The following is a 27,977-nucleotide window of genomic DNA, read 5'->3' on the forward strand; positions in this document are numbered from 1 at the left end:
AATTCGCCAAATGCACCAAGTGCGGAATACTGATGCTGCCGCCATCTATGTTGTAGAAAGAATACCAACCTCAAACCGAAACTGGTGCCTTGCTGTTCGGAGTGATGGGTGGGAATGCGAGAGTGCAGTCGCTACCAACGTTTATCTACAAACGTTGGTTGCTGCAGCCTGTAGTTTATAGTTGCGATGACTTCAAGCAACTCGGCTGTCGTAGATTTAGTTACAGACGGCGTAAATTTCCGCAACCCGCTGTCCACAAATCAGCTGGTTGCGATCTTTCAATTCTCATAACCGTATACACTGAAGAAAACTGATGATGCTTTCCGAGCAGAAGCTTGGTCTGTTTGAGCATGGCATTATGCGTGGACCACTGAAAGGCTACGGCTTAAAACTAGTCTGCTGGAATATCCAGCGAAAATTTTCGTGGGACTTTCGATTTCGATCGTCATTACAGGTGGATCAGATATTAGATAGAGCTTGGGCCGATAACCTTAGGCTTGCTGCGCTCACAGCTGGTTAATCAGTGAACTTATTCATGGGAACTTTACTTATAGGCAATGGCATCGCGCTGACGCATTGTTACGGTTCTTCTGAAATGTCGCTTTTAAGCCTTTAGAATTTTTCTGAGCTCCCGGTGGTCCCGGCTGGTTTCTCGTATAGCATTGCACGTTTTGTCATGCACTCCAGCATGCTATGCCCTAAGCGAATGCACGTACCTATGGGAAGCGCAAGCGCCCCTGGTGGCTCTTACCCTCCACCTTTTTCCCCAAAACCCCCTCCCCTCCTCCGCAAAAAAAAAAAAAGTCTACAAAAAAAGAAAAAGAAAGGTAACTGTGATCTGCTTAACAACGCGCGACAAAGGCTTCCGTCTCCAGTTTTTAACCCATTGATGCCCCTCATTGCCCAGTCATTCAGAATAACGCAAGGGTGATTGATTTTTTCTAGCACCACGTACGCCTCAATAGATTTAGCGCGCTGTCGCGAGCACAAATATACCTGCGCATAGCAGTAAAAGATCGAAATGCATCTCAAAAGAGATCACACGTCCTTTAAAACCAATGCCGACAGTGGATGTACGGTATGATGGTGTGTACCACTGGTCTCACAACTGCGAGAAGGAAAACAGGCAAAAATATTACAAATCTCGCTACGCCTCTCTGTACAGTGCAAAATTCAAAATGCACTTGTGCCTTCTCCCACGTAATAACTGCTTTCAGTCGTTAAACGAAATTGTAATGCTGTGGGTGCCCAATGTTGCTCTCAAGCAACATTTCAAAACCACGTTTACGAAAAAAAGGTATTTTTACTCTGAGACCAGATTTTTTTTTTTATTGTCTGCTCCAAAAGCATGTCAATGTTTCTAGGGCTCTAGTATGTCAAGTGGAGCTTTGGCAATCAAAGGCACTTGTTTAAAAATAAAGTTTGCCGATCTTCTCCGTTTTATTTTTCCAGTCGGATCTGTTCGACGTGTTATATTTGGTCCTCTCAACCCCGAAAATTCCCTTTGCTAAGAGGTGACCGCGAGTGAGATCTGGAAGACAAAAAGCTACCTAGGCAATACGCCAAAAGATGCCTATCAACCCAATATTTGGGAATCCAGGGGCCTAACTTGGGCCAAAAAACATTTTGCTCCAATTCGTTAGTTGGTGCCAAAGTAGTTTTCTTTTTATCTTTTATGACTTTTCTCCCGCTTTCCACATATCTACAAAGTGCTATACACAATCCTTATCTGATCTGTCAAACAACCGGCAGTGAAGTGCTATTCTGGCATTTTTCGGGGGAACTGGGGCCCAAAGAAGCCAGGTGACAACCAAACATTTAGACAGCGATACCAAACTTTGCAATTTTAGGGCAAATATCTTCAGGCACTAATAAAATAATATTGCGTTTGGTTATAATTTCTTTCGGAGCATTCAAGAACACAATTGCCAAGCAAAGATCAAAGTTCAACCCTAAGAACTGTGCTACTATGGTAGCTGCACCAGCAGCGCCCTACATTTAGACGGGGGTTCAACTAGTGAACAAAATGTTAGAGCACAAACGAGCTGGTGGTGATTGCATATCTGACTGAAAATTCGAGACTGAGACGCGAAGGGACGGACAAACACGAAGTCTCAATCACAGCTGAAAATTTATTCGAGAAATTCGAGAACAAAAGGGCTTATATAGTCATCATATTCTACATAACACAAGAGACGAGAGAGACTGCTTTATATAGGATTTGATGCCTATATAATAAGCCTTCGTTATCGAATAAATTTCAGCTGTGTTTGTCCGTTCCTTCTCCTCCAAGTCACGGGGTGTTTAGTCAAATGTTTAAAGGGGTTCAACTCTTTGCTGGCCGAGCGGTCCTACTCTACTCGTTCCTTTTCGGCTTAAGCAGTGAGGTTCTTGTTTGGTTACTTCATTAACACGCAGAGTCAGCTCGCCTTTCTTTTCCTTGATGTTTGGCATGCATCAAAAAGGTTCTCAAAATTTTGGCCCCAGCCTTGATACCTGCCGATAGACGCTTCTCGGTATTAAAGGGATACTGAACCAAGAATTTTAGTGTCCATAATAAGTGGCGCACGTTCTTTCCACGAGCCAGTAGCCGCCTGTGTGCGCGAGCACAGGCAACAAAAGTTATGTCAAAGACCTCCATTTGCTGTTAAGATGACAGCGAAATGTATGGGCTTCGGGCCAAAGCAGAATAAAGACAAGTTTTTCATCTACACGGTGGTGTCTGGTGTAAAAGGTAAGCGATTAATTTGTATACGTAGCTTTCACTTGCAGAGATGAAAAGCCTGTCTTTTTCTCTTTTGGCCCGAAGCCCATGCATTTCACTGTCCTCTTAAGCGCGAATGCAGGTCTTTGACGTCATTTTCGTTGCGTGTGCTCGCGCACACCAGCGGCTGCTGGCTCGTGGAAAGAACGTGCGCCACTTATTATGGACACTATAGACCTTTCCAATGTTTACAAATCCACAGCTCAGCGTGCGATCTCCACAGCTCAGCACGCGCGTGTGGCGTCGCTTCGGAAAACGAGCAAATCAAGCGGGATACGCACGAACACTGAAAATGAAACCGGCCAGCAGCCCTTTTCTGGAAAGGTCTATATTCTTTGGTTCAGTATCCCTTTAAAGTGGTATCCACACGAAGGAGAACTCCGCGGACGGATGCCGTGACGTCAACATCCCGGGAAACTCCGCCCCCGGCTCCGCCGCGTGCACTTGCGGAGCTTTCGTGCTGTCAGCACAAAGCCTCCGCGCCTCCGCCACGGAGGAGAACGCGCCGCGAGGCGTCAAAAAGGGATGACGTATGTCTCACGTGATGCACGATCCGCGGAGGAAAGGGGCAGATTTCTCCTTCGTGTGGATGCCCCTTAAAGGGGCAGAAGGATAGGATAAATTGTGCGTCTGGATCATCTCCGCAGGGTTTCCGTGATCTATATCCACAAATACCAGCTACCGTTGTAGTCGTAGTATCGACGTTTATACGAGCCACACGAAAAACTCTTTAGAGACTCGGATGACATACACACTTGGATAATTATGCTAAAAAGGAATACATTTACCATTGATTATACTTTTATAAATATATCTATCCTTTGTTAAAATATGTGTTTCTATTGAGTTTCCGTATGACGACAAAAGGTAAGTCTATATACATTATGTAATCAAAAATAAAATCGCGTCGTGATACAACCACCAAATAACTAAGGACTTCCGTCGTCAATCGCGAAGACACGCTCGCACTAGCGCTGAAATGTACGCACACAATGGCACACAGATTTACCCTTTTATACAAAACGGAATATTTTATCATATTTTCTATGATGTTTTAATAAAAGTAGACAGAACCAAGCACCCTTTCGTTATATCTTCGATCAAAAATCGGCAAATTGCAGTCTCAGAAGTGCACAGTATACGAAACCTAGGGTTCGAACTAATTACGGTACACAGCACATTACAATCTCGCACCAGATCTACTAAACACACGCCCAAACATAGCAGAAGTGGCTCAAGCACACATTTCGTTTTTCCATTAAAAAGGATTGTAAAATATACAGGGTGTTCATTTTTTTTTTTGGCTGCACCAATTTTTCAACAAAAAAAAAAAGGGGGAACGTGAGATAGAGTAATTTAAGCCCTGGGGAAGTGTTAATGGCCATGGCGGCCACTGGAAAAAAGGTGAAATTAGGTAATTAGTTAGCTAATTAACTAGAATAATTTAACTAACTTTTTTAATTTTTCAATTTAGAGTACATAATGTATTTAGAGAATTGAAGCCCGACCTCAAAATGGTCTAGCCCTGCCATCAAAGTTTGATTAAAAAAATTGTAGTAGATGCTACGGGGTCAAGAAATTTCACTTTGGTACACGGCGTCAAACCGAAACTAATCGAGGAAGAGCGCCGGTAAAGTTTTCGCTCCGCCCTTTCGGGCATGCGATTTGTTATTATCGCGGCCGGCTCCACTTGCTTAGGCGAAGCTGGCTGCGGTGACGACAATCCACGGGGGCCGGAAGGGCGAAGCGATTACTTTACCGGCGCTCTTCCTCGTTTAGTTTAGGTTTGACGCCGTGTACCAAAGTGACATTCGTTGACCTCGTAACACCTACTACAAATTTTTTAACCAAACTTTGATGGCAGGGCTAGACTATGTTGATGTCGAGCTTCAATTCTCTAAATACATTATGTGCCCTCAAGTAAAAAGCTAAGAACTTAGTTAAAACATTTTAGTTAATTAGCTTACTAATTACCTAATTTCACATTTTTTCTTGTGGCCGCCATGGCCATTAACACTTTCCCAGGGCCTAAATTACTCTATCTCACGTTTCCTTTTTTTGAAAATTTGGTGCAGCTAAAAAAAAGCACCCTCTATACTAAATCACTCATGATCTGTAGTTAGCACGAAGTTGACAGTTACGTGTTATTGTGTCTGTTGTGAATTTGAAAATTGCTGTATCGTTGTATATTTATTCTGCTTATGTTCCTGTTTCTCCTCCGAGGGCTGTAAAAAAGGGGCTGGAGCCTCGTCGGAAGACAACTCGTCTTCTTTTGCCCCAGCCCCCCAGACGCTTTTTTGTGTCTGAAATAAAAGATACATACATATATGTCTTCTATTAGTTACCTGCTTTCTCAGAATGACGTACTTCTATCAGATATTAGTCAATGTTGGACTAATATACCAAGCATGCGTTAAAAATTCTAAGTTTACTAAAGGATATAAATACAAGAACATCCAACCATTTCATCTTAACAGAAACTCTTGTCCCCACTTCCTACAAAAAATAACACAAAAAATAACGTGACTTGGGGACTTGGGAGGGGGGGGGGGGTACATCATTTCCGTGTCAATACCTTTATGCAAATCTGTGTTCACTTAAAAGGCAGATAGGAAAGGGTCATAATACTAAACTCACAATAAATGTTATCATCCAGTCCATTTAACCTATTGGATATCGGCTCCTGCCAACATCGTCGAGATCCAGGACTTATTTTATTCGGACATACGTTTGCTTGTCTTCAGGTGCGCGGCCGTCGTTATGCTGTATCCCCTGGTCAGTCACTTCGGCTACCGTATCACGCCCAGGCAAGCCGTGGTGCTCATCTGGATGGGACTCAAGGGAAGCTACACCATTTCTCTGGCATCGCTTTACCATTTCGCCAACGAGGCGAAACAGACAGAGTCCATCAACAAGGTAACGTTCGCGCATAGTCTACACTTTTCTCTGCCGACGTCAAAAGGTTTATTGGGATCTCGCCCACACGTCATAGACAACAAGACCGTAGTGCTGAATTTATACTATGCGTACCGTAGGTTTCTGCGACAGGGTTAAATCAGCTACGTTGACATTAACACCAGTCTTACCGTTACCTTCTTCCGGCCGACAATTATTCTGGAATGCACAAAGTAAAATAATGGAAAGTAATTTTATCTCAAATATGAATATTCTGGGCAGCTGAGCGTTTATTCTCTTCAGGTGAAATTGTCCGAGCACCGCAGATTTGGAGAATCCTTGGCCAATGGCTGGAAATGGTCCTTTGGCCAGTGGCTAAACAGTGGCCAGCCTTTGGTTGATGACTGACCTTTCTCTGGCCATTGGACAATTGCCACTGTTCGTCAGCCATCTGCCAAGCATTGGCCGATGAATGGCCATTCTTTCGCCATTGGCTAAAAGACCATTGCCAGCCATCGGCCAATACTTGGCCAAATTCCGTGCTGCTTGGGTGAGCTTCGAACTGAGCGAACCATGCTCGAGGGTTCTTTGCCAAAAATGTTGGAAGCCGGACCTAGAGTGTAGATAGCGCCGCCTTTATTGGGATGGTTCTGCTTCTCGTTTTAGAGCGCAGCTCTTAGGCGCCCGTTCCCGGCTTGAGCGGCGTCGGCGTCGCAGTCGGCGTCGCCGTCGGCGTAACCGCGCGGTGCATTATGGGTAAATTTCCCCACTAAATCTAGCGGAAAAATTTCCCCGCTAAATTTAGCGGAAAAATTTCCCCGCTAGATCTAGCGGAAAACTTCCCCGCTAAATCTAGCGGAAAAATTTCTCCGCTAAATTTAGCGGAAAAATTCCCCCGCTAAATCTAGCGGAAAAATTTCTCCGCTAAATTTAGCGGAAAAATTTACCCGCTAAATCTAGCGGAAAATATTTCCCCCCTAAATCTAGCGGAAACATTTACCCGCTAAATCTAGAGGAAAAAATTTCCCCGCTAAATTTAGCGGAAAAAATTTCCCCGCTAAATCTAGCGGAAAACATTTCCCCGCAAAATTTAGCGGAAAAAATTTCTCCGCTAAATCTAGCGGAAAAAATTTCCCCGCTAAATTTAGCGGAAAAAATTTCCCCGCTAAATCTAGCGGAAAAAATTTCCCCGCTAAATCTAGCGGAAAATTTTTTTCTGGGGGTCACGTGACCCCCTGAGGTCACGACCCCCGTAGTCACGTGACACCCCCAGGTCACGTGACCCCCACGTGACCTTGGGGAGGGGATGTGACCCCACCAAGGTCACGTGACCACCCCCCTCGAGGTCACTTGATCTCCCCCCCCCCCCTGAAAACCCGTGAACCTCAGTACCCTTCCCTCCTCCTCCTCAAGAGCTGCGCTCTAATTCGGCGTTACAGGGTGTTGTAAACGGCTTTCATTTTTAGAGCGCAGCTCTTAGGGGCCCGTTTCCGGCTTGAGCGGCGTCGGCGTCGCCGTCGCCGTCGCCGTCGGCGTAACCGCGCGGTGCATCATGGGAAATATCCCATAATGCACCGCGCGAGCCCCCCACCGGGGTCACGTGACTTCGTGGGGAGGCACGTGACCCCCCCGAGGTCACGTGACCCCCCGAAGTCACGTGACTCCCCTGAGGTCACGTGACCCCCTCCTCGAGGTCACGTGACTCTCCTGAGGTCACGTGACCCCCTCCTCGAGGTCACGTGACCCCCGCCGATGTCGCGTGACCCCCCGATGACAATGACGTCATCGACACTGATGACGTCACCGGCATCCACATCGTCATCATCAGTGATGACGATGACGATGCGGATGCCGGTGACGTCATCAGTGATTATGACGATGACGATGTGGATGCCGGTGACGTCATCAGTGATGATGACATCAATGATGATGACGTCATCAGTGACGATGACGATGTGGATGCCGGTGACGTCATCAGTGATGATGACGATGACGATGTGGATGCCGGTGACGTCATCAGTGATGATGACGATGATGATGCGGATGCCGGTGACGTCATCAGTGATGATGACGATGACGATGTGGATGCCGGTGACGTCATCAGTGATGATGACGATGACGATGTGGATGCCGGTGACGTTACCGACATCCGCATCGTCATCGTCATCATCACTGATGACGACATCAGTGACGTACGTCACTGATGTCGTCACCGGCATCCGCATCGTCATCGTCATCATCACTGATGACGTCGTCAGCGACGTCACTGATGACGTCACCGACATTCGCATCGTCATCGTCATCATCACTGGTGAAGTCATCAGTGACGTCACTAATGACGTTATCAGTGACGTCAGTGATGACATCATCGGCATTGGGGGTCACGTGACCCCCCAAGGTCACGTGACCCCCCCTGGTTAGTCTAACCCCCCCCCCCCCCAGCGCCCTTCCCTCCTCCTCAAGAGCTGCGCTCCAATTCGGCGTTACAGGGAGTTGTAAGCGGCTTTCACTTTTTTTAATGCCAGTCCGGGACTGGAAGGGGACGTTCGAGCGGGCTTGAGGGTTGCCGGTCAGCATGTGCGTTGAATGATGGCTCGACGATAAAGCCCTCTGTGATGTCGGTCTTCGGGTTACCAAGTGAAGTAGAAAATTGACCCTTCATTTCTTTACAAAGAAAAGAAAACACAAATTCCAAGGTATGGTCGCCAGACCGGGAGCTAGACCGTTGAAGGAGTTGGAAGGTGCCGATGCTCTGTCTCCAGCTAGCGCCTCTCGATGAGTGAGAGTTTATGTGGAGCGTGCTGTTAACGTGAATCGTTTCGTGAGCCACGTTATTATTGTTGTCATCGCAAAGCTGCTACAGCACTTTTTAGGTCTGCCTTTCGAACACATTCTTATTTATCGCAGATTTTTAGGTTCAAGGCGGGTGTTAGATTTCTTTTTTACTTCAGATTTGGGAATTTTAGAGAGAAAAATTTTAACACTTTGTGTTTCCTCTTTGCAGTCTTTTCTGTATGTCATATCCGACATGGTTCTCACGCAATTTATCAACGTGTCCCTCCTGCCACACCTGCTCAAGGCCATGGGTAAGAAACACGTCTGCCCTGTGAAAGGCGTCTCTCACACAGTCTTGTATACGTTACTCGAAAAAAGAAATTGATAACAATTACCATTACTCTTGGTTAAAAAGTAATTAATCAGATTACTTGAGAACCAGAATTAGGTTGCCCTTATGTGAAAAAGTAATCATGGCTTCTCCGATTACTTCACATTTTCATAACGACAAACTTTTCTGTCGGCTTAAAAACGGGTTTAGTATTTGACTATAATTACCGAACTACACACCCTCAACTTTTCTACACAATTGTAGAAACGAAGAACGCTTTAAAAAGAAAAAACAAATTTGTCAGTTCTGACTAATTTTAGTAACTGCAAAATAATAAGATTTCTGTTGTGGTTACTTCCAAATAAATGTATTAAAATGATTAGAACATTACACCAAAAAGTAATTCGTTACAACTAATTTGCTTACTTGCAATAAGTACCGTACAGGTCCGCTCTTACTTAACGGAATGCCGTACTCCTTCCAAAAACATTACTTTAGTGGCTAAATAGGGCACACACCTGTCACATAATGCGAATCCCCCGACAGCAAAAGATTTTGACCAATATATATCCAATATACTGTTTTTTTTTTATTCTTGCAGTTTTGTTTAAAACAAAAACTGCGAAAGCTACACTGATGTGGTTTGTGCGAGTGAGTTGCACGCCTAGGGTGATATTATGTGGGTGGCTAATATTCGCTATGAGTCAGCTAATTAATTAAAGTTCACTAATTAACTTTTTAATTTGCGAAATTATAATAGACATATGGTGCCAATTAAAAACTTGCTGAGCGTCGTGCAAAACCCCTACATCGGTCATTTTTAGAAAGACTTTTGTTCGCGTGAGGATCGCATTTAGCGCGCTGAATTTACCACTCGTGGAGCAGGTACAAGGCTGTTGCTAGATAAGAGACGGAAAAATTGCGCGGGCGCCTTATCGAAACCGCTAACCTTGTACCTGCGCCACGAGTGGTAACTTTAGTGCATTACTGCGCTTCTCACGCGCTGAAAGTGTCTCTGAAAATAACTGATTTAGGGGTTTTGGAGATGCTCAGCAAGTTTTTAATTGGAAGTATATGTCTACGCTTACAAATTAAAAAGTTAATTATGGAATTTTAGTTCATTAGCAGACTTATCGCAAAGATTAGCCACCCACATAATGTCCCTCTGGGCGTATAACTCACTCGCACAAAAAGCAAAAGTTTAGATTTCATGGCTTTTTTTTTTTAAACAAATCTGCAAAAAAAAAAAAAAGAAAACACCCTGTATATGTAGCGAGATAAATTTTAGGTTCGGAGCAATCCTCAATAATTATTCTATATTCTAAGATGAATGCATATTTCGGGAATCATCAATTGAGTTTTCCGACGTTAATATTGAGCTCAGTTGTTTTGTTTAATTTCTTGTTCGGGGGAGGGGGGGGGGGGGGGGGGAAGGGTAATTTTAGACATATGCTTCTCTCATCCAGGTAATTCAAAAGTGGCTTTCAGAGGTTTAGTGTCCTTCTAAAACGCTTCGAATTTTAAATCTTGAAATATAGCTTTCTCCGTCAGTGTAGCAACGAAAGTTTAAGTGCTGTTTGTTTTACTGAACAACAATTTCAGTGATTTAAATATGTAGTATTTCGCCCAGCGAAAGGTTATTCTATTTTTTTTTTCAATTCTGTATATAATAGCAAAGCGCAGTGAATTTGCGCTGCAATTCCAATCATACTTACTCAGATTAAGTGTGAGCTCTTCTTTTTAGTTCCTCTAAAACAGAATCGATTATGCCGTTTACATAAAGAAAAAAGACCTGCATCTCAAAGATACATATAGATAGGTTTCTACTTTAAATCCACTTTAAAGTCGTGCAGAACCAGATCATATGTCATATTTTTTCAAGACAACTAATTCAATAAAAATTTGACAACTCCTTTTCTTGAACCGTGTAACATATACTATCAAAGCAATGTTTTTTTTGTTTTTTTTTTCAGCTGAGCACAGCAAGCGTTTTAATGAGTAGTGCTAATGCAACTAATGCTACTGCATTGCACCACCGTGTAATGAACGCACAAAACGTCCGCCAGCCAAATTATCAATCCCATGCTTTTCATGGGTGGTAGCCCTAATGGGACATCTTTTAAATGGACGACCCAACTCTTCTTTTGTTTTAGTTCTGAAGCTCAGGTGGACGCGCTTTCTTGCGCGTCTACTTTTGCAGGAATTCTGAAAGTGTCGGAAGTGGAATTCCAGACAATGAATGATGCCGTCACCTTCGTCCAAGAAACCGTAGACAGGGCAGCACACATCAGCACCGCCGACATTTACTTCGTTGTGGCTGATAAGTCGTGGGTGATGCGTAACACCAGGATAATCAATCCTCTCGAAGGCAGCTACAGGTTCCACAGGAGACTCGTGAGCCTTTTTCTTTGACTGCGACTACCCTGGAGCTACGCTTTCGCCGTACATTTTGATGAACGACACCGCAGCTTTCCGGTGCAGTGCTGTTGCGGTGCTCCACGACAAACGTTTACCAATGAACCAGCTAAAGTTCACATGAGATTGCGGTTTCGTTGCGGTTGGGGCTCCATACCATAAACTGAGAGTGCGGCAGATGCTACGCGTTCGCCGGACCAATCAGCTGCCTCTCTTCCATAACCTGACACCGTTCTCTGCGTGGGGGTAACGACTGGGAAGCCGGAATCACGCAGCGAAATAGAGATATCTGATTGGTTCAAGAACCACGTAACTTCCACCGCGCTGTCAGATGGGGCCAAAAGTAGTAGATATGTTTTTTTTTTTTTTTTTTTTTTTTTGTTAGATAAACAGTAACAGTTTCAATTCAGTTTCCAGCTCGGGTTCGTGTTCGGATGGGCACATTCGCAACGAGTGTATATGAAGTAATTCGTTGGAAATACCTTGTAATTCAGTTATATATAAAGAATACTCTCTTAGACCTGAAATGCTGCTGTGACAAAAGAAGCTTGAAAAGTAATTTTATTAGAATAATCAATTACTTGCAACAGATTACTTCTCGAGACTGGTCCAAGTAGGCTGTAATGACGTGAGAGTTTCAGTGGCTTGGTGACGGCTGCCGGCGAAGTCGAAAGACGGCCATGTTAGTTAACCTCCTCCAGAGATGGCGCCACCAGTGCCGAGAAGAGATGAGGGTTGTGTTTCCGCGGAAATGTACTTGCCCGGGATAAGTCATCTGTGTTTCTGTCATCTGTGTGATAAGTCATCTGTGGAAACGATGTACGAGAAAAAAGAAGCGTTGTTAATATGTGAACGAGATTTGTATTGAAGCATTCAGTGTATTTTATTATCACTGTTTATCATGTTTCGCTCGTTCTTCTTCCCTCAGATAATCTAAAACTCCTACTGAGAGTTTAATTCTGATAGATATTCCCCTCGGAAACACACGCTTAAGCTCTTGTCGGGTTGGGTAGGGCTATCTGTGGTATAGTTGAACAAACAGGGTAGTTGAAGCATCACCTCCGAGATCCAGAAGCGCCCCGAGAGCTTCCGTTCTACGTCATTTTAAATCTTAAATGTACATTTTTGGGGGGTTTTCTTTATCACTCTTTGTTCAGGATTACAGAGGCAGCTCCGTGACAGGAATACGACGAGGCCGTTGTTAATCTCGTATATGCGTAGAGTCACGCATAATCTTAAGAAAGTTGCCTCGCGTTACGATGTGCCTGTAGTGTTCACTGCACCCAATAAGCTGGGGCGGCTGTGCCGTAGGATCAACAATCCCATTGTAGCGAAAGATCCCTGTGATACCAGGTACCGCAAAAAATACATAGAGTGGACTACGGGTGTTGTCTACGAAATCGCTGCGTCATGCGGCTCGTCTTATATCGGCCAAACGGGTAGGTGTTTCAATGATCGGTGCACGGGAACACGCCGCGGTGACGAAAGCCAGTCCATCGGGACATCTTGCCATACACTGCAGTCGTTGCCCATGTGCCTCGTCATTTGGCGACGCAAAGGTTCTGCCTAGATACCCGTATAGGGATTCTGGAGAACTGCATGAGACCTTTGAAATCCAGACAAAGGGCGAAAAATGCATAAGTGACAAGTCCCTTTCCTTATCGGGGAATGAGTATTCTTTTTATTTTTTGCGGGGGTTAAGCAGAACGTAGGAGAGAGTTCCTGTTAGTTCGAAGCTATATACATCATTGTTTCCACAAATAAAAACCAGTTGCAAGTGCGCTTTTGTCTTTTTACTTCTTCGCCCTTGTATTTTTTGCATTTCTTTAAGTGGACATATGCACCATTAAAAAAGGTTGATTCCACTGATCATTCTGAAGGCCGACTCCGTTCGTGTCGCAGTTTTTAAAGGGACACTGACACCCCCCAAAATTTTTTTTCCATTTTTTGCCAGGCGCTTCATTATGGTGTCGGAGGGCTACCCACTTAATATTTTGCAACAGAGTAGCGTATTTTTTTTAATAAAGCCAAAAGACGCAACTGCCCTAAACCGAAACCAAAACCCGACGGAGATCGGAGAAGTGGAGAGAAGAGGGTTAGCGGCGGAAGTCACGTGGCTACACCCGACCGCGCGTTTTTTTTTTATATTTTTTTTCTCTGTAGCAGACGACACGACATTCGGCGTACGGGAACTGTTCGCCGTGCGATTCTTTTGCAGTTATGTTTGTTCCGATCGTTGTTCGGTACTCCAAGATGAGTTGTTTTGTACATTGAGGAGTTGGAGATGAGTAGTGAGTGCCCGTGGTGAATTTCCGTGATCGGGCTCCGAAAATAATACACCCAAGATGTTGCGTGAAGAGCTGGCTCACATGTCCTGCGTCCGAAAAAAAAAAGGGGCATTGTGCGACAGAGTTTCCGAAAGATCAACGGGATCGGGACCTATGGCTGGCTGCAATTCCTGTAGAACATATACGTGCACCTCGGAAAGCGGACGCTACCTGATTTATATGCTCCTTGCATTTTTTGGAGAGTGATTGAGTTCGCAGGTGTCAAAAAGGAAATCCCATACCATTTAATTCAGCGACGTTTCGTCCACAACATTTGTTTGTTATTTTTTCGTTTGTTTCTTCAATGATAATTGTAAAAAAAAAAAAAAGATGTGTAAACATTAGAAAATGTTTGAAAAAAAAAATAAAAAAGGGTTTCACGCGGGATTGAACCCGGTCCTACCGCGTGTGAAGCGGACGTCTTTCCCACTGAGCTACTGGAGCAACTTTTTACTGGTGGATCTCTTTCCTTAGTAATAAAATAATTCAGCCGGTAAACTGTAAGTTGGAAAGTTTGATGCCGATATTCCTCTAGCAAAAGCACTCCCGGGTCAAGTCGGGAAGCACCACGCATTGGCGACATTCGCACCTAGTAAAGAAATCGTACGCGTGCATATTCAACTCGAAGTAGACACGTCGTGCTTGACGTTTGCGCGAGCGATGTCTTCAGCTACGAGAAGGGAGCGACGGCTCGGCGACGTCTTCGTGCAAATCGGCTTGGTGGTCGGGCGTGTCGTACGGGATGAATACCAATTCTTTTGATCGGTCCCAAATTTCCCTTTTAAAGGTAGACAGAATTCGCCGATACCGCGAATGACAGTTCTGAAATAGAGGTCCCACGCCGTCCCCGCGAGTCCCACGATACGCGAAACGACGAACGCACGGAATGCTTCCGGTTGTTTGTGTAACTTTTTTTTTTTTTCAATCAACGTATTTGCACCTTTTTAGAAGCCACAAAAAATGGTTTTCATATTTTTTTTTTCTATTTTTAATACTGAGTGTGTGCCTTCACTGACCCACGACTTTGATTAAATTTGGTTGTCGCACCGATACCTTAGAAAACGGCCCGTGACCGCGGAAAAGAGAGTGAGCGAGACTCGAACGGGCCAGTTCTTGATCGGCGGTTTTCGGGCAGAAAGAAACCGAATTTCGAGCCGCAAATTCTGTTCTGGGTAGTTGAGCTCTCATATGTCACGTACAACTAAAAACCTCGGCGAGCATAAATACCCTGTCAGTGTCCCTTTAAACGCTTGTTAATTCAGATAAACATCACGCTACAAAAGAAAATTTGGGGTAGAATCGGTGCTGGCTCAATTTCATACTAGATATAGGAATTGTACGAAAGACAAAACTGAACAGGGCCACTATACATGGTGGCCTAAATCGCAAACTTAGCAGCGATCTTCTCCTCACCGGTTAGAGCTACCTGCTTCGTCCGCGTATGAAGAATATTTACATGAAATAAAGAACAGAAAATACTTCCCCTGCCGAGGTTTCTAATCAGTCACTGGCAGATGTCTCGCAGTGATTTCTAGCCCTTTGCACTCAGTACCACTTTCAGTAGTCCAATTTCCAGCGACACCTCGCCGCACAAGAACGAAGGCAAACAATTAAAAAGAGTGAGCGTCCCCCTGTTGGCCGCGCAGTCAGCGCGGTGTGACAAGGTGTTCTCCGACTGTCAAGCAACGAATCGCCGGACGTTGTTTTCGGGAGACAGAAACAGTTGCCTCAATGTGACACCGAAAACATGTTTCTGTTGTGTTGATGAAGATATTTATCCAACTGTTTCCTCGATGTGACAACGCCTTTACAGTTATGTTTTATGTACAATCCAAGTCTGCCTGCATAAATTCTACGATAAAAAAAAAACAAAAAAAAAACAATTCTCGTGTACGTTGCAATTCCGTTGAGCCTACCCTCAATCTTCTACAGGTCTTCGCGTTTATTCTAGTTGAATTGAAAATAGAGGCAAAATAATTATCCTACAGAATGTCAGCCGAGAAAACTAAAAGATCTGGCGCACCGTTGACAATAAGGTAAGCAGCGCTAAAGAGAGAAGCTTTACACTATTGCCCTTCCAACTGTTCGATTAAAAATTAAATTTTTAGAAGACAGGACAATTAAATACAGAAATCGCATTATTTATTCGCTTTAAATGTTATTAAGAAAATGGTGTGTGCTTTTTTAAAGCAAACGCTTTTAATTTCCCTTTGTATGCAGACTCAACTTCCCTTTGGTTTAATATTGGAAACTTATGTAACTGGTAAACCCTATAGCCCTCAGTTTTTGAACACAACAAAACATTTATACATCTTATCTCAACTGCCGGTGATACAGTCGGGTAGAATTTGAGCTATCGGTAATGCGAATTTATTTTCAAGGTTTGAAAACACGGTCCGCTTTTCCAAGCCGACACAGCAGCAGTACACCTGCTTTTGGTGACTTGCGTCCGAACGCAAAATAGCGGATTTAACTGAGCCATATGTTCAAATGTCTGTTTTCTAGTTGAAAAGAAGGGGACGCGGTGGGCAATCCATGTCGCAACAGCACGCCGAACTTTTTGCGGTCGAGAACGTGCTCCGAATTGAAGCGGTAAGTAAATTAAAAGCTTTGTAATTGTTGTTTCGAGCTGTTGACAGCTTGTCCTAAATACCTGCTCAGGTATTTAGGACAAGCTCTTTAAGATGAGCAGCACGCGTGATAGTCCTTGGTGACCCTACAGATGTAATCATATGTATCTAACAAAATGAACTATCGGATACTAATGGCATAAATACGTATGTATTTTCAGAATATTTTGACGCATTGCAATTTTGAGGTCGTAAACTGTTAAGTTAAGAAAAGCAGGACAGCTAACATTTCGGACAAAGAAACACACTCCTCCATCAGGTTTGCATTGGTACAAAATGTGCTATGTTTGACGTTTGGCATCCAAAATAGGCTTTGCAATGCCGTGATTGCAACTATTCCACGCACACGACGAGAACCAAGACATGCAAGACAAGATTATTATAGATCAAATGCAATTTTTTTTATAAATTTTGAAGTTAAATTGATTGGATAAATTTGCGGGTCGCCCGTCATTAGCGCCTGATCAGGCCGAGTTTAATTCGCCTCGAGGGAGTCACACGGGAAGCGCTATCATCATAATAGGTTGAATGGTACTCACGCGTTTGGACGTTTGGCTCTAAGCTGGTAGGCAGATGCTGTCGGCGATCCTGGTCCAAATTATGTCACTGTCATGGATGTTGCTCTCCTCTGCCTCCTGCTGCTTTCTCGATCTCTGTCCCGACCGCCTTGTCACGAGCCCCACTCTCCACGATCCTTCAACTTCGCCCCTCCTTTTTCTGTTCCCCCTGGTGTGTTTTGCGGTGCCGTCCCTTCACGTGCCACGCTGATCCTCGTTCTCCATAGATTTACTGTAAGAGTGGAATGGCTGAGCGTGTTAATAAAACTTCGCCTTGAAGGTACCCAGTCGGTACTGAATTTCAGCATAACTAGCCAAAGGGCGGAAGTTATGGATCGCTTGAGCATTGTGTGCAGTAAAGCGAACCCAATGATACCTCTACACAGGAGAAGAGGAACTGTAGTCCGTTGTCACGCGCTTCATGGTGACGCTATGATTGGCTTACACTGGTTTCAGCTTTCGCCCATTGTCAAGCTACACTAAAGCGGAGTATAGAGGGTGAATTTTTCTATATAACAAGTGACGCTTCAAGATTGCTTATATTAAGGGCACATATTAGGGTACCACATAGTGCGTGTTCCACAGACATTTCCTCTATCTCAGTTTTACATTGAGTAACTAATTCTGCTGAGGCTTCAAGTGAAATCCCTATAAACTTTCAGGTGAGCTATTCTCGGCAGCATCGTCAGGGAATCATTCAAAAAAAGACCAAGATGGCTCTTCTGGCAGCTCTGCAGTATCCGTACGACAAGAGAATGTAAGTTGCAACGTTCTCCCTTTCTTTTTCCTGTTAAAGTGCTTAATTTTAAAAGTCATGAGAATAAATTATGAGATATTCAACCAGTGGGAGGGTGGGATTGTTTTTCTTAAAATAAAAGCAACGACATACTTCCGACTGCAACTCTTGAATTCGTTAAATGCCCAGTTTTAATCCGGTGCTGACTGCGTAGACCCTCGGTGTAGTACTTTTCACTTCAACGTGGGCCTAGAGTTCGTGCAAATTAGATTGTAGCATCTCTATGTCAGACTTACTCTTTTATTCAAGATTTTCAAGTTTTACGTATAGGCTCTACACTGATAACCTTGACTGGGAGGTGAAGGAGACAAAATATGTTATAATTTGAAAGGTTAACTGGTGGAGAATACTACAAAAACTACGCTAAGCTGGAGGAAGAGATATAATAAATTATAATAAATTACTAAATATCGCTCTGTTTACCATCTCATAAAGCACTTGGTATGAGGGGAAGATATGTGAAGCAACTGGAGTAGAAAAAACAGGAAAGGCACAACAAAACACAACGTCTCAAACATAATTCACAGCTTCATTTCTCGTAAATTTACATAGTTTTAGGTTCTAATGCGATCGCACTCATTAGCTACTCCCCCCTCTTTCTATTTCCTCGTTCTTTTTTACTTCTAATGCGCAGTAGGTATGCGAAGTAGAGATGCAACAACATAACACTGTAGTTGCATCCCATTGCGGCGCGCGTTTACGGAGCGGCAGTACGCACTCCCTCACATTCGCAAGCTCTTGGAAGGACTTGGCGACTTTGACGTCATCTTAGACGTCGTCTTCTATGTCGCTTTCTAAGACGCCAATTCTAGACGTCGTCTTTGAGCTAGTTCTAGAGTTTTTCCTTGAGATTACCACAGAGATCGTGCAAAAGATTGTCCTAGACGTCATATTTTACGTAATCCTTGAGGTCTTCCAAGAAGTCGTCCTAGAGGTCGTTCTTCAGGTCGCTTTAAAGGTCGTCTTAGAAGTCATTCTAGATAACATCTTTGGCGTGGTCCACTAGGACGTCGTTCTCAACGTCGTCCTAGACGTCGTTCTTGAGGTTGTTTTAGAGGTGGTTCTTCAGGCTGCCCTAGAGGTTGTCCTAAAGGTCGTCGTAGACGTCGTCTTAGACATCGTGCTTGAGGATGTCCCAGACGTCGTTCCTAACGTCGTCCTCTACGACGTCGTCCTCGACGTCATCCTTGACGCCGTCCTTAAATCGTTCATGGCCTCATAACAAAATGAGGTGAACGTGACGAATGCTATCGCAATTCATTAACAACCAAAAATAGTGGTTTCTGCAGTCAATGTTTTAGACAAATGATAAACTAACATTAGGTTGCCAATACTATTCCTGGGTTATTGCTTTAATATTGTCAGACACTAGAATCCTCTATAATACGCAAATATATTTTAAATTAGAGTATATATATTAAGTTCCTAACTTGGACCTTTGTGAAACCTAACTTAGACCTTTGTGAAACCTGTCATTTTTCACTCTACGTAACGATCTGAAAGAGTTGCTACTTTATGGTAAAAAGGCTGTCTAATATAATGGGATTCCTAATGGTTACTGATTTAAACGATGACTCCAGGCGTATACGATGCTTGACGTCCCATTGCTGTGCCTAAAGGGCCACTTCACCGTCCCTTTGTTGGCATTAGAGTTGGAACTAAAATATTCACTGCATTAAATGAATTTCTCAAAACTTTCAGTAAAAAAAATTAAAATGCGAGCTTCGTAAAGAAATAATTGAGGTCACTTAGCCATAATTTTCTACCTTTTATGTTCTGCTGCAGGATCACAAGTACTGTTTGGGGTGCTTCCTAGGTCTGCTTTAAGATTGCCGTCAAATCTAGGTCACCCAGAGTGATAAGGCATACTTTTTCTAACCATACGAGAAGAGAGGACAATCCGTTAGGGCTATTTAAATACCGAACAGCGCTGAGCAATCGAACTAAATATCTTAGTGCAGTTTAGGTCAAGTTCAAACAAAAATGAACTCGGGACATCAAGAAAGGTTTCTATCATGGTGTAGGGAATCGTATGATTCACATTGTTAGGAGTTGATCAAAGTATTTCGCCCTCTAGTACTGACCAGTAGACGCATACCATGCTGTGAATTGAGAACTCAGGCAACTGTTTATACAAACAAGTTGTTAAAGTTCAAAGCATTACTCAATCAACTAGGTTCTTGCACAGGTATTAAAATTGCATTTTTATTTTTCATTAGTTTTAAGTTTAATTGTGAAGCTAGATAAACAAAAACTGCCTTCCGAAAGAAACTACTGTTTGGAGTAGCTTTAAGTAAATCTTCCCCTTCGGAATCTTTTTTTTTTTTCTCATCAGATATCTGGACATGGACATCATCGGATCGCTCGTCGATATTCCGACATGGATCTTGCGATTGGTGAGCTCAACCTTTCGAAAGTTATTTACTGAGTTTTTAGTATAACTATAAACTTTGGCAAATATCTAAATAGTGAACTTTGAATCATTTCGTTTTGATGTACGAGAAGAGGGCGACAAGACAGAGGCACGCATTAGCATACTTTATATTCCCCAAGCAAAACGCTGCCATCAGACCTGCTAGGCCATCAGTGATATTAATCGTTTTAAGGAATTGCGTTTAACTCTGCATAAACAAACTGGTGTTGGAAGAGTTCTAGGCCGTCTTCTTAGAAGACAACACAAGGCAGGTCGCATCCAGTGCACGCGTCTTCATTCTGTAGTAAATGCCGGAAGAAAACGTAAATAAGAAGAACGAGTACCGGAACGTCAGCAATGGAAATGCACATTCAAGATTTGAGTAACTTCAAATACAGCTTTCTAAAATTATTCAAATAATTAGTAATGAAATATAATTCATATTCTAATGCCTCATAAATTTATTTGAAAATGCATGAGTGGCTTTGGGTTTCAACTGTGAGAAGTTGTCTCAATGTGGACACCTTGCCTGCTTTCAGATAAAACAGTATTTCACAACGTCATGCGAAAATAAATTCGTACCTTTATGTGGGCGACCTCGACTTTTACGTGTGTAGCACCATTTAGGACTATAACTTTGGCCCAAATGAACTGCATGCAAATATATACTGGGTGTCTCTTGGAAGAATAACTTTGATAAAAAAATTAAAAAAAAATTGCATTGCCGGATTTTTTTTTTTCACCTCAATGTAGCGTAAGCGCTTTCAACCAGATGCCGAAGTATCAGGACTTCCAAACGTTATAAGCGACTTTTGTAAATTTATAATGAAAAGAATGGGCCCCTTTTTTGCAGCCAAAACCGTTAATCTTTATGCATTGTTATCTTAAAACTGATTCAGCCTTTATTGGAAAGCTTCGCTTTTTGAGCACTTCTTTTTGTACGCACATTATTTATTTACTTGAATAGGTTAGTTCGCAGCGTCTAAGATGCGTGATTGCAAGGAGGGGGTGCTTATACGTTTTCATAAATTGACAAGCGTTAATGTTGGAGGAGGCGTAGGTATCACTGGCTCCAAAAGTAATAGCGGGAGTGTACGCCAATATACGGCGCCAACAACGATAAGCTCGTGTTCCGCTTACTTCGCGAGGTAATCAAATCAACGAGTGGCTCGGGACGCGTCATACAAAGCACTAATGCCCCAGTAACTTGCAGTCGTAGCTAGACATAACATAGCCTAGTTAAACGTCACTGTTTTCCCTCATTTTAATATTTTAGGTTTGAACATGAAACATAAATACCAGCAGAGCTTCGCCACTGAGACGTGAATTGGTCCTTCCTGACGTCGAGGGGAATCACTGACTGAAATATGACGAATAAAGATTACCAATGTTTCAAGCCATGTTTATTATTTTTTATTCTCACTATATGCTTGGTAGTTCCCATTTTTGCCCACCTCGAAAAAATGTTTCTGTCAACATTTTAGTTTGACTCCAACTACAAAACTGTTGTACACGAATAGGAAGTTATCATGTTGCACTCATTAACATTTGAAAGTAGCATATTTGCTACACAAAATTTAAAAAAAGTCGAGAGCTTACCTCGACTGACAAATGACGCACGTCCGTCCGTCTGGTTCACCATCATGTCTTCTTTTTGATAGTGGTATCAACAGGGTGTTTCCGAGATATAGATTTAAAACTAAAGCTGCGAGAAATGGTAGCAATTTCTAGTTTGTTACATAGTCTTCCCCTTTTCTCTATTGTGGTTAGCCCCCCGTCTATCCCAACGTTCCCAAGATATATATTATAGGCAGAACCCAGTATCACTCCGGAGTATTATATCAGTGGAGTCTATCCCGGGAAACTTGAAAACAGGTGTTTTCAGGCGAAACCACCATCTCCTCGGTACAATGTGGAACATTCCCTAAACAGACATTTCAAGTCGCCAAAAGCTGTAACAACACCTCTCTCACATGCTCAGTAGTTTTATCAGATCATTAAACCGAATGTAAAAAAATGTACCCTTTCGAAAAAAAATATTTGGAATGAACCACCTGCCAAGCACCATTATGGGTGTTTTTAAGTTTACCGCGCACCCAAACTGTGACAAGGTACAGTCGAGAGCAAAAGTTTGCGGGGCACCGGAGCGCGTGCCGAAATGCATCGCCGCGCCGTGCAACGGCGCGCCGCCCCATTAAAAGCCGCGCTTTGCGCATGCGCGCCCTTCGTGCTGGCAGTCATGTCTCTTTCGCTCGTTTCTGTCCGACTCCCTCCTGATAACCGGAGTCGGCGCCAGGGGCGCAAGTTGCCGTTTCACTGGCTGTCATGCCTGGCGTCCTCATCAGCCGCCACAGCAGCCGCGCTGGGTGACGGAGCGCCTGGTTAAGCCCCTCCCCTTCCCTACGCGAGCTCCGTGACAAAGCGCGGCGGCTGAAGCAGACGCTCAGCATGACAGCCAGCGAAGCGCTAACTCGCGCCCCTGGCGCCGACTCCTGTTATCAGGAGTGCGTCGGAAAGAAACGAGCGAAAGAGACATGAATGCGAACACGAAAGGCGCGCATGCGCAAAGCGCGTCTCCTTAATGCGGCGGCGCGCCGTCGGACGGCGCGGCGATGCATTTCGGCACGCGCTCCCGTGCCCCGCAAACTTTTGCTCCCGACTGTACATGGGATGCACCAGGATATAAAATATCTGCATGTTTTGTCTCTAAATCACTAGTTGGTTCTGCCTTGGCCAGTGGTGTCCAAGAAGAAGCCAAGACAACAATATACTTGCTAGTCTCTCTGCCGGCGATAACTTAATGACCTTATTCAGTAATATACTACTATTAATGTTTGTGAAGCGCACGAATAATTTCTAACTGCTGAATGTCGAACTTCGGCAAATATGCAAATTTTTTTGGCGAAGTAATTTGCCAGATTAAAATTGAATGTATGCTTTATTTAGACATGGGAAGAACGGCACACATGGAGGAAAACACAAAAAAAGAACACCGAAAAAGGCACACTCAAGCGCCTTGTGTGTCTCACTCTAACTTATTTACTCGAAGTATACCCCCAATTTTCTCTCGGAAGTGAAAAAAACAGCAGACACACAAAATAAACATAAGAGCCAAGATCCCCCTTTTCAAGTGCACAAATGGGAACAAGAAAATCAAAATAAAATATCGCACTACGCTTACCTGCAGTAAAGAGTGTTAAGAACTGTCACGAGATGAGTCCAAGGCAGCAGGCATTCGGTACGCTCGATGAAATCACCCTACAACGTTGCCGCAGGACGAAAGAAATATATTCAATCCACTTCAAATAATGCAAACTTGAGCCATATCTAACTCGTCTACCGAATGATCAGACTTTTAGAAATGCCTGATCACACGCAAAAAACAAATGCCAAGGCAACATAATTGCTAGTCTCGCTGCCGGTAACAACTCCATGACCCTATTTCATGATATACTAGTATTAATGTTTGTGAAGAGCACGAATAATTAGCTCAGACTTTTATATTCGGTATTTTAAAGTAACGTGACATTTTACCAAACTATTCATTAAACCTCGTGAAATAAAAAAAAAAAAAAGTTGATAATAAAAATCAGTGTTTAACATTGACTTTTACAAATATCAACGACGTTGAGAATTAATCGTGCCGGTTGGCCGGTGCCGCCAATGAATGCCTGATCGACTGCTGCTCAGCGAAAAAAAAAAAGAAAGACAACAATCACCTTATGGGATCATCAAATATTTGATCAGTTCCTCAATTTAACGTCCGACGCGACACGTCAGCGGCCCCAAGAAGAGGAAACCGTTTACCAACTCACGTCTTAAACATAGGCGACCCCCAATTTAAAAGGCGTCTTGCCGCCCGGCTCCAGGCTCGCCGGGCCGCCGCTCTTCCCCATCCTCCACCCGCACACAGATCTACTGGGAAAAGCTCCCGGCTACGCCACTGGTTAGCGTATGTCAACTTTCAAAATATGCGCTAGTGCAAACGACAGTCATTGCTGTTCTTGCTCTTTATAAACTTCGATGGTCTAAACCACGTCTGCGTTCGCACCACACACTAATTTTATCGAACACTCGACGCCTTCAAACGTGCCAGCATGTCCGCCAACCCTTTGTCTAAGGAAGACGGGGGTCGCCTTCCCGGGGGGGGGGGGGGGGGGGGGGGGGGGGTGATAACCGACGCCAACTGCCGCCCGCGCAGAACCTTTCCTTACCTGCATACGGTGCACACGACTTGGAGCTGTGACTGAAGTCAGTCTAGCGCTCTCGGTGACTTCGTTAGAAGAGGCTGAGCCGAACAGAATAAAGAACGTTCCTGCGCTGGGACGCCTCCGTCGAACGTTAGAGAAGAAAGACCGTTATGACCGAAGGGGAGCGTCGGTGGCGTCGGCGGGGAACGCGCTCGGCAGCGGGCAGGCGCTCCCCGCATGCGCGAAGAACGATGTGTCATGCGAGGAGACCAATTAGCGAACTCGTTTGCGCCTTTCCACAGCCAATCGCAGCGCCCAAACTATGCACCCTCTGGGAGGTAATACTTACCTCGTTGGGGTTACTTACTTCGTGGCGAACTTCACCTTGTAGCACCGCACTGCTGCGCCTGAGAAGTTAACAAGCGGAGCGCTTCCCCATTGGTCGGGAGGAGGGTGGTAAAGGCTGTCTGTTACCTCCTTTTAGTCCCCTTTTTTTCTAAGAGGAGGTGTTCACAAAAATGGGGTCAAACGGTCCAATCTAAAATCCCTCTCAAAAACTACGTAGGCGCCGAACTTCTTTGCGCACGGGTCAGGTTCTGTGAGATGTCATGGTGGTACGGGATAACCGCCCAACGACCCCCCCGTGGCTTAGGACTTCACTTATCTCCCGAAACTAGCTTTTTAATCTGTCCAATTATGCCATCACTCGAAAACCCAGCATTCTTTAGTCGATATATCTGCTTCTCCACTGTCTTACTTACGTAGTGGGTGCAAGATCGGTTTAAAGCATTATCTAGTAATGATATAATCATGCCGCATTTAACCACCCTAGAGTGGCAACTCGAGCGTGGTAGGATATGCTTCGGCATGAGTTTTCCGTACTCCCAGCATGAACCATTTGCCAAATGGATCTGCACGTCCAGAAACTGCAGGTTCCCATCGTTCTCTCTTTCTGGCTTAAATTCCAATTCTGGTGTGGACTTCTGACAATTCTTTCCAAATCGCTTCCCAGCTTTTCCTCTGCCGTACACACTAAAATATTGCCGCGCGCAGGGCCACGGACTTGTAGAACGTTCTCGTTTTTGCTGCGGACATAACTTCTATTGTTTATTCCTGCTTTTGTTGTTCTAGAAAGTGCTTGTTCATTCTCGCCCAAACGCGCTACGCTCGAACCTTTTCCGCCGAATCTTCCAGATAGTGACTCACTCTAGATAAGAGGCCGCCCGCGACCTTCTCGAGTCAGTCTCTTCTCTGCGCTCGACCCTGCGGTTTCGCCGGCATCGACGCCCGCGACGCTCTGCTGTTTTCTTTTGTACCGTTTTATTTTTGGCACCAGTTCGCCAGATTAAAAGTTTATTTCTTCCTGTTTATTGTTTTTTTTTTTTTTGGTCACCACCCGTGACATTTTGGTGGAGGTGCTGGGTACCGCATGCCCGTGCGGCGTTCCCCTCCAAGGGCCCGCAGTGCAAGTCCGATTCCCGGCTCGGTGAGAAGACCACTCACCGCGGAACCTGAAACTCGGAGCAGCCGCCGCACCAACGGAGAGGATCCTGAGTACGGTTTGCTGCTGGAGAAACCCAAGCCGAAGAAGACGACGATGGCCAACCAGTCGCAAGCCCCCGCCGCTTCTCCCGTTATCTACATGCCCGTCGCACCGCGGACGGCTGCCCCCTTCCACGGTGAACTCTACGACGACGTCGAAGACTGGATTGACCAGTATGAACGCGTTGCCCGCCTCAATGGCTGGACCGACGAGCAGCGCCTGCACAATGTCTACTTTTCGCTTGAGGGGACCGCGAAGCACTGGTACGAAACCATGAGGCCTCTTTGACGTCGTGGGACATTTTCAAGACGGATCTGAAGGCTACGTTCGTCAACCACCACCGCCGAGAGAGAGCGGAGGACCTACTGCGAAGCAGGACCTAGGGCCCCAACGAGAGCATCACCAGCTTTGTAGAGGACGTTCTGCGCCTGAGCGCCCGCGCCGACCCTCGGGCTACAGAAGAGAAGAAACTACGAATCCTCATGCGCGGGGTTAGAGACGACATCTTCGGAGGCCTCGTCCGCAACCCGCCGGCAACCGTCGACGCCTTCGTCACTGAGGCGACAAACATCGAGCGCGCCCTCCAAGCGCGCGCTTCCCACTACCAGCGAGCGGCAGCCAAGCGTCACTGCAACCGCGCTGCTTAGCGGCGAAAACGCTCCTGGTACGGACATCCGCAATATTATCCGGCTGCTCGAGAAGAAGTACATCGGGCGCTCCAACCAGAGGTTCCCGCCACCACAGTGGCGCCTGAGGAACCGACGTTGAGCTATGCCGCCACGGCCCGACGACCGCCGCAAGCTTCCCGCCAAGCCACGGCGCCGCCCCGAAGAGACGTCCCAACGTCTCAGTACCCCCGACGACAGGAAGATCAGGCGCACGTTCACGCAGAGCGACCTGCGCCGAGGAAGACAGACGTCTGGAGGACGGCCGACCGATGCCCGCTGTGTTACCACTGCGGTGAAGCTGACCATGTGTACCGCCGATGCCCATACCGACGACTCCGGCTGCGTGGATTCCACCCGAACGACCCGCGCCCTCGGTATGGTGAACGCCCTTGGGAGATCGACGAGTACCTGAACGACCTCAGTCCCCCGAGCCTGCTTCCCGCCGAGAGTTCCGATCGCCTTCGCCACAACTTCCAGCTTCGCCGATGCACCGACCCCGACGTGAACGCCTGTCGCCCCTCGCTCCTCGCCGGGGAAACTAGGCGCGGCAACCCCTGGAGGTGGAGTTGCCGAAGTTGACCGACGCCAAGATCCTCCACGAACGTCGGAGGGCCCCCACTCAAACACCACCAGAGACCGAAACGACGCTCCTGCAACGGTGAAGAATAACCTACGCGTCGTTATCGGCGGCCATGACGCGTCGGCCCTCGTCGGCACCGGAGCAGACTACTCCGTCCTGAGTGGGAGGCACTCCCAACGCCTTCGGAAAGTGACGCGACGCCGTGGGATGGCCCACAGATACGGACCGCCGGTGGGCACCTAGTCACACCAGTCGGGATTTGCACTGCTCGCGTCGAGATCCACGGTGAGACGTGCCCTGTAAAGTTCGTCGTTCTGCAAGACTGTTCGAGAGACGTTATCCTAGGAATGAACTTTCTTTGCGAGTATGGCGCCGTCATCGACCTCGGAGAAAACCGGCTGTCGCTACGAAAACCTGCTCCAGCGCTGGAGGAACCCAAAGCGACGTCATCCGCGGTCCAAGTACTCGCAAATGACGTGAACTTACCGCCGCGGTCTAGTGTTTTCGTACCCATCGGGATCGACGGGCCTTCCCGCGGCGACGTTCTGCTCGAGGGAAGCCTCCAGTTGCTTCTAGGAAGAGGGATCGGCGTCGCAAGAGGCATCGCGGATCTCCAAGACGGACACACTGTTGCACTCGTAACAAACTTCCGACAGGAGGCTCAGCACCTTACGAAAGGCACCGCCGTGGGTCACGCCGAGGAGCTCGTGGACTCAGCCGCAGTCGCCGGAATAGCAGAAGACATCTCTTCGGGGCCACACGAGGCAACGCCGCATTCGCAGTTTGACATCGACCCAGTCCTGCCTACCCCACAACGACGACGACTGAGTGACCTACTCGCCGAGTTCAGTGAGTGCTTCTCCGCGTCGTCAAAGGTTCGCAAAACGACGGTTGCGAAACATCGAATTATTACTGATGACGATGCACTTCCTGCTCATCGGTCACCGTATCGTGTCTCTGTGAAAGAGAGAGAAGTCATCCTGAATCAGGTGCAAGAAATGCTCGACGACGACATCGTCCAGCCCTCAAATAGTCCGTGGGCTTCACCGGTAGTCCTGGTGAAAAAGAAAGATGGGACTCTTCGGTTCTGCGT

At 45.6% G+C, this 27,977-nt stretch overlaps 1 protein-coding gene across 1 annotated transcript in view; it reads left to right on the top strand.

Annotated features, from left to right (window-relative positions):
- The window catches only part of LOC121047041, a 135,414-nt gene that overhangs the window by 24,390 nt on the left and 83,047 nt on the right, over positions 1–27,977 (top strand). Inside the window, exons 3-8 of the mRNA XM_042293976.1 lie at positions 5,509–5,680; positions 8,664–8,745; positions 10,966–11,159; positions 16,013–16,099; positions 17,357–17,451; positions 19,826–19,886. Of these exons, the coding sequence (XP_042149910.1) occupies positions 5,509–5,680; positions 8,664–8,745; positions 10,966–11,159; positions 16,013–16,099; positions 17,357–17,451; positions 19,826–19,886 (691 nt within the window). The remainder of the gene's footprint in view (positions 1–5,508; positions 5,681–8,663; positions 8,746–10,965; positions 11,160–16,012; positions 16,100–17,356; positions 17,452–19,825; positions 19,887–27,977) is intronic.

This window comes from Ixodes scapularis, unplaced genomic scaffold (assembly GCF_016920785.2).
Source record: "Ixodes scapularis isolate PalLabHiFi unplaced genomic scaffold, ASM1692078v2 PGA_scaffold0__279_contigs__length_252992795, whole genome shotgun sequence".
Taxonomy (NCBI): Eukaryota; Metazoa; Arthropoda; class Arachnida; order Ixodida; family Ixodidae; genus Ixodes; species Ixodes scapularis.